Source organism: Gigantopelta aegis, unplaced genomic scaffold, assembly GCF_016097555.1.
Source record: "Gigantopelta aegis isolate Gae_Host unplaced genomic scaffold, Gae_host_genome ctg4257_pilon_pilon, whole genome shotgun sequence".
In the NCBI taxonomy this organism is placed as follows: domain Eukaryota; kingdom Metazoa; phylum Mollusca; class Gastropoda; order Neomphalida; family Peltospiridae; genus Gigantopelta; species Gigantopelta aegis.
This window is the reverse complement of record NW_024533765.1, coordinates 24,783-32,981: the sequence shown is the minus strand read 5'-3', so window position 1 is coordinate 32,981 and position 8,199 is coordinate 24,783. Positions and strand designations below refer to the sequence as shown.

At 31.4% G+C, this 8,199-nt stretch overlaps 1 protein-coding gene across 1 annotated transcript; it reads right to left on the bottom strand.

The window, feature by feature from the left end:
* Nucleotides 1–620: 620 nt before the first annotated feature.
* On the bottom strand, nt 621–8,094 carry LOC121392658 (DCN1-like protein 2; the record flags this gene model as incomplete). Its single annotated transcript, XM_041523777.1, is given in 11 exon segments — nt 621–633; nt 1,835–1,908; nt 2,137–2,233; nt 2,453–2,535; nt 2,617–2,747; nt 2,798–2,874; nt 2,981–3,046; nt 3,048–3,092; nt 3,308–3,453; nt 7,545–7,625; nt 8,061–8,094. Coding segments are annotated over 11 exon segments (847 nt in total), but the record flags the coding sequence as incomplete, so codon positions are not given.
* Between the last annotated feature and the right edge of the window lie 105 nt (nt 8,095–8,199).

Here is an 8,199-nt window from a genome sequence, read left to right as displayed (position 1 = left end):
AGATGGAAGAAAAGGTTGATGAACTTGAAAAACATTGGTTAGCTAAAAAGATACAACACTTTTAAAATTAACTATGGCCTTACCTTATTTTAGGTAATGAAAATGGAACAAGAAAGAAAACTTCTTCTTGACACTACTGCTAGATTTAATGAAAACAAAAGAAACACTAAATGAGAAACAGCACTTTGGCGATGTCATGGTGGCAAAGGAGGAAGAAGGAGAACAGTAGAGAAACGTGGCTGCATGATGACTTTAGCAACTTCCCAGTTGATATATTGGAGAGCTATCACTGATCTGAAAACATCCCAATATATCATATTGTTTGCCTGATAGTGATGATCATTCACTATGTGCAGTAAAGATAAGCTAATACATCTCAAATTTCAACACCTCATAAATTACAAAAAGAGCTATATGAAGAAAGACACTTACACGACTAGAAATAGCAGCCATTTCTTTTGATATAGCTTTTACATTAGTTTATCTTCATCAACAACAGCTTCGTTCATTGTTTCATTTTACAGCTAGATCCATCAACATATTCTCTTGGAACCAAAGGATCCAGGAGATAAGGTCACAAATGGAAAAAGCCAAAATTTTGATCTCGCTTGCAGACAAACCTCCATTTTGTACCTGAAAAAAAAAAGGAACTCAACAAGGAATCAAACTCTACTCCAAAGTCAATGCATTGTAGCTATAGTGGTGGTGTTCAACCCAATCATTCATTCTGATGCTTATAGGTTTGGTCTGGTGTGGACTGTCATGGCTATTGGACTGCAATTGCCATTGGATAAAGAACAACATTGACGATGTTATAAAGTCAGATTGGTGGCCCTAGTTTAGCAGACATAGTATCAAAGTGGTGTCAATGCTAACAATGCACCAGCACAGTTTTCACATTGATGACATTTTGCATTATGTTGAAACAATAAAAATGTAATACAAATATAATTGCATTGTGATCTTGTTTTGTAACCCTAAGACAGTTTTTTAAAGTCAATTTTATTAGAATTCAATATAAGAAAAATGTCAGCTGAAGAAAACTTTACAAGATATAAGACATTCTTGTTGATTTTAAAAATAAAGAGAGATAATGCCCAAAGTAGAGACAATATATCCATAAATAACAATAGAATCTAGAATATTCATGTATTAACCCAGTATTGCTAGTATGGCAATTAATTGTATGCCATTCAATTGTGTTGCTACTGTGCTACTATGTAGAGATCCATACTGACATTTCCTACTGTGTGGGTCTGCATGTTTGTCTTTCCTACATTCCATAAATGTTTTTATTCACTTTGTAATATTATTAGATATAATGTAATATATATATACATTAAGAATACTTGCTCATGAACTAAGAGGATTTTGCTTTATTTTTTTATCTGCTTATAATAGTCTTATCAAGGAGAACAAAGGAGAGTGGTTAGTGAGAGTATTAACAAATAAGAGGTCTCATGATCACTAAGATCTTGGGGCTTCAAATGTTGGGACTCTATTGAAAGTAGGGCCAATTACTGATGTTCAACCATTCAATTCTCAACTTCTACTTCCTTGATAAAATCCATGACTATCCTGGCAGAGAAACACCAAATTAATGTTTGTCATTCTACTAGATATCAAAAGTAGTTCCCATTACTAATACATCAAAAAATTGTGTATTAAGCCTTAAAGTTTAGTCCTTACATTTCGTGATATGATCAACAATAGCCCAATCAAAATGCAGCTATTGGACTTAGTATAACAACAGTTCAATTTTTGGTCATTTAACATGAAGTAGCTTGTACCATTAAACTAAAACATAATCAAATATCAAATTACTAGTGGAAACTTTGTCTATTTTACCACTACTGATTAGTGGACGAGCATATTCAACAAATTCATCAATTAGTACAGGCCATGCCCCTAGAGGAAATAAAGGAGAGACAAACTCTACAATATAGAATTCCATTTATTATTTTAATCTATCTTCTACAATATAACATTAATAACATCATTATAATGTAGGTATTATGAATTAATAACCAATACCTGATCACACACTATTTAGGAATTAACAATATCATTTATTAATGATATAATGATACAACAAAATGGTCTGTCATTACTATAATATGTATAAAAAAGACTTACCATCTTCATCATAATTACTCATAGTATCATCGATAGTGTTAGCGAATTCTAATAAGAGGTTCCAAGTATCACGTGGAATAGCTCTCTTGTAATGATTCTATATAATATATAGAGGTATTTTTATTATTACTCAAAGTATTTTAAATAAGCAAGTAATAAAAAACGATTAAACTTAGTAAACATTCAAGAGTAGCATTAATAAGCATTCTCCAATACTATTAGTTGCTTCATTTGTTAGCTTATATATATAAGCTCAAACATAATATAAACATGATTATACCAAACATAATACATGTATGGATATATCAGGACATACTCTTAAATATTCACACCAGAGATCTAAGAACTTGAAACGCCCACGAAAGACAGAGACCCAATATGCTATTGCCATATCTAGATCTGAGGACAATAAAATAAAAGGTATTTAATTATTTGTATATTAATAAGCTATTTATAATACAAGTATATTATTTGACTTACCAAGTCCTTTTTGTCCAGGATTTTTAGCAAAATTGAAAGTAAATTGATAAAAGTCTTTAAAATTTTGAGGATCTTGAATTTCTTTGTCTAAAATTTCACAACGCTTACGTAATTTCTCTATAGAATCACATCTTAAGGGAAATAATATTAAATTTGTCAATAGTTTTATAAAATTTATTACCCCAATCTCGTCAGTCCTTCTACAAATTCTTGTCGCGTAAATTCACATTGTGTTGCTGCTAAAATGGAAAAGAATGTCTCTAATATAAAGTAGTATGGATGCATAATATTATACAAAATGGGATGACTATAGTGTATATGGTCAATTGATATATAATAACAATAATAATATTGTTTATATTACCTGTAATTTCCATGCAATAATTAACACAGTGATACTAGCAGGATCAAGACGGAGGTCAGCACAAAAATCTGCTTATACCTTCGGCAAGTATCTTGTCTTCATCAGTTTGAATCTAAGAATTGGACATTATAAAGATGTATAGTAGAATCAAATGGATGAATAGTTTACTACAACACACATAACTAACCATGATAGACATATAGGACAATAAAAAATGGGGGGGGACATTATTATAATACATAGTAGAAAACAAACAGACACTTAATACTATAAATGGATACATAGTACAAACAAATGGACAAATAGCTAACCTCTATACTTATAAACAAAGTATCCAATTTTCTTTTTCTCAACGGCAGGAGGAGGAGGAGGGACATAGAATTGATCAGGATGTTCGTAGTAATTATTGACAGCTGCTTCTATTCTCCAGTCGCTGCTACTAAGAAAAACTAGTAGCAGTTGCATCGGAGTCCCTGTAATAGTATCATACTAACGAACTATTTTATACATGTGTACATGTATATGCTAATAGTTAAGCTGAAGTTTCTCTATATAACTATATTTTAAGAGTGAATGAAGGTCACTGTAAATATGGTGTGATGGTAATATCATTAAAACATAATTTTATATAATTATAATGATGGTGAGTGTTAATGGCATAATAAGTATGAAAATTGTAACATATTTCAGCAAAATCTCAATATATAATTATTGATTAATAATCTTTTGTTAAAACAAGTCAGAAAGGAGACAATTACAACTGCAAGTTAAGTACATACAACCACACCCCAAATTAATAAATAATATTATAACAACAAGGGGTTACCTGTTAAATGTAATAAATTGGCGTATTTTTGCCTTTTGAGATTGAGTATATTTCATTCTATGATGCTACATTAAATGATAAAGATATAATTATAAAAACCACAAACTAGCTGGTTCAATGAATATCTCAAAGTACTAACAGTTACTATTGTAATATGCTTAGGGAAATCTACAGATGTAACTCACCGTTGATAAAGACATGTTTTACATTGATTCTTTCTATTTTTGATATTTATGAAGAATAGATTAAGAAGGCAAGAACATTCTAGCACAAGGCTCTTACTTGCTGATTCATTCAATCAGCCACACCCCCTTTTTTTAATGACCACGCCTATGGATAAAAACTATAACTCGTGAGGTGATCTGATCTATTGATAGTTTTGCTGCTAAGAATCATGTTGTGGTTAAATAGACGTGGTTTCTTTATCAACGTATTTACTACTCATAGTCATAGTGGGAATGGTATATTATATATTTCATAATATCCTCCATGTTTGTGTCCAAGGATGATCTCGCTGTTATGCACGTCAACGAGAAGAAACACATCTTCGCGATCTATCGGGAGCTTTTATAGTCAACTGTAGCCAGTTATGTGGTCATCCGAACGACAAGAACGTCGAAAAGGACTACGTACTAAACTCGACGTCCTCTAGTGAGAGTGTTACTACTCACTCTCCACTGACTTTTTCACTAAAAACTCAATATTTCCAATAGACCCTCTAATATCATAGAGCCCTACCCATTAACTTGGGCAGCTATTGACGAAACAAAGACTACAGTATTTTCAGCCTATTATGATGAAAGACCAGAGCTCCATGGACCATCTATTGTAATATTAGGTATGCAGTCTCGTAATCATCAATCAGCTACATTATATTGTACATTTAAATACACCAATGGCACGTTTGCTTGTACAGAGAAATCAATTCTATTAGAAATGGATGCATGTAATCAGCAAAAAGAATCTCACAAGAAGCACATATACAAGTATGTCCATGTCTTTCATATATGTCGTCTAGGGGGACAAGAAATCCTCAAAAAAGTAGCATTGAGCCACAATTCAAAGTGTAATCCATCAAGTTCATTTATAACTATTTATAACCACCGACCAAGAGAGAAAGCACATATAGGTATATGTGTAGAGACGCCTATTTTCAAAAAGACAAAGGAAGACTTAGTGACTTTTTATTGAAATGCAAACGGCTATTAGGTGCTGACATCTTTACAATGTATTTCCTGAATGTTCCTGAAGATGCAGAGCATTTCCTAAGAAACACTTACAATAACCAAATAGATATTATACATTGGCATAATCGTTCAGAGAGAAAGACCCCATACATTATTATGGTGAAGTACTTGCAATACAAGATTGTCTGTTTTCGCAATAGACATCGTGTGAATTATCTGATGTTTGTGGATCTGGATGAAGTTATCATTTCAAGAAGACATTCAGATTGGCCTGCAATGTTGGCTGAACTTGATAAAGAGTACATTGACAGTTTTCATTTTCATAAACAAGTTCTTCCTTGAAACACCTTCTAAAAACATCCCTCCACAAGAACTTGACAGCTGGCAATCTTTTCTCTGCAACAACATGAAAATCCCTGAATACTTCACTCATTTTGAAAAAAAACACTATGTCGCTATCATTTCTATGAGCGTTCTAAGATGATACTCAAACCAAAGCATATTATAGATACTGATATTCATGGACCTTGTACTCACGAGGCAGGGTATACACATTTTTTTGTTCCTGATGATATGGCAATGAGTCAACATTATCGTAGCAAACCTACTATTGAGTGTAAGAAAAACAGGAAAAAAAAGAAATATGAGACGACTCATGATGATTATATTGTAAAATATGCACCGGATTTATTGCAGGCAGTCCATAAAAAATTGTGTCAATAGTTTTTCATTTTTGTCTCTTTGAACCAATTGTATAGTTTTTATACTTTAAAATTCAAAATTTAAATCACTTCCAATTATTTGTTCTCAAAAATTAATTTAATTATTTTGATAATTGAGTGTAATTAATAAACAAATATTAGATGGTATATATTCTAACATGACCATCTCTACAGCCACTGTAGACCCATCCATTTCGTGTGGTAACTAAACTGGTCACTGGATCAATATCAGGTCCAGTTAAACAAGTTACTGTACTAGTTACATCATCACAGTTCCAAAGAATACAAGAGCCATTTCCTGAGCAAAAAGGAAATTAGTAATTAATTGTTTTGATTTCATTAATTGTGTCTTTTGATTTGAGGTTTTGTTTGTGACACATTAGTAATTCCCTAGAGTTATTACACAATACACTAAAGTCCCTTCACTTACTATAGCCTGATATACAGTGACATTGACTGTGATGTTGAAGTGATGTGATCTCTGAATTGCCAAAGGAAAGTGTCTTCAATGAATCTCTAATATATATGATGAAGGAAGATAGTCCAACATGGAATCAATTACAATATAATGTAATATAATTGTTATTACCCAATGTCTATTATTAGTTAACATAATGTGTCTTCTAAAATCAAAAGTAATATGTAAAATTCAAATTTATTGAAAAGGTTTTGTGAACACACTTGAATAAAAGTATGTATTATTTTCTATTTAATTGCTATTATTAAATGTAGTTTTATGTCATAACATTACTTGAATACTGTTACTACAATACTTGAATTATTGGAATATTTGTTATTATATCATCATCACTTAATGTTACTACATTACTACACCTCTGGGAACCACATAAGATTAGGCATTCCAAAATTTATACACAATATTTAAATGTATTTTACAAATTTGGCACTCAGAGCGTATAGTCTTTGTGTGAATGCTTCTTAGAGATATGTGAAAAATATGTCTTACTTCAATTGCCTGAGGTCAAGAGAATTCTAAGACCTCCATCTTTAGCTCCTATTACTAACTTCATACCATCTATAGCCACACCCCTCATTAGAGGTGATGAAGGATAAAAGTATTCTGCAATCTAAAAGTATAATATAACATTTAATATCACGTGGGACTTACCCCTATAATTAAACTATAGTCACAAAAGAGTTGTTACATGTAATTCACTACTAAATTGTTATGTCTAAGCATGCCAGGCAGTCCTAAGATTGTTTTTGGTATATACATTATATATATATATATATATATTACACACTATATATATATATTTAATATATATATGTAATGTATATATATATATATATATATGTATATATATTATATATATCTATAATATATATATTATATATATATATATATATATATATATATATATATATATATATGTATATATATATATATGTAATGTATATATATATATATCATATATATATATGTAATGTATATATATATATATATATGTAATATTATATGTATAGGTGTGTTTGATTTCAGCATTATTGTTATATGTGATCGTTGATTGTTTCAATATATTGACATGTAACAACTATAATTAGCATGTACTACAATGTTAAGTGTGTGGGATTAAACATTCTCTAACATGAGAAAATATTTCTTAACTTGTTGCCATTCTTGGTTACTACAAATGTTGTATCTATTTGTATTCGGATAACTAACCACTCATACCTTGATGCGATTTCTTATGTCAAATGTTCTCAAGTTACCATCTTCAGTGACAATAAACAAGACTTTTCCTTCAGTATCATGTTCATGTACTATGTAAAGACAATCAATAAAATGGTGAAAATAATGAACTAACCAACAGGCTCTGTCTGAGGGGGTGTTGTGAGTGAAGACTCAGACACAATTCCACATCCATTTATGGGACTATCCAGATCAGCTAGAACAGATAAACACTGACCACTCCCACAGTCCACAAACGAGCTGTACCATCAGTAGATGTTGCTATGACAATATCATAATAACTTTAACCCACAATAAGAACACTTACAAATAATATTACGACCTCTCTCAATGATACATGAATCAGTAATTCCTACATTATTGAAACAGAAAGCCATTAAAAATTCAATGATTCAATGATCACATTCATCCATTAATCTATTCATCCATTCTACCTCTAGTATGTCCCGTTAATGTTCTTGCACAGCCTCCAGTTTGTGCAGACCAAATCTTAAGACGTAGATCACTACCTCCACTAAGAACTACTATACCTGAGGGAAAGAATCGACACGTGTCGACGTCACCTACATGACCCTCCAAAAACACGCTACATATATAAATTGTAACCAAGAAAATAGCCACACCCACTAACCCTTGTCTCCCCAGTGTCTGTATCCCAAATCCATAACTTTCCATCAACAGACGAGCTTACACCTAGACCTCCACTGGGTGATATATCCATAGACAATATCTAATGTGATAAGGTCAATACTTGAACATAATTTATTATA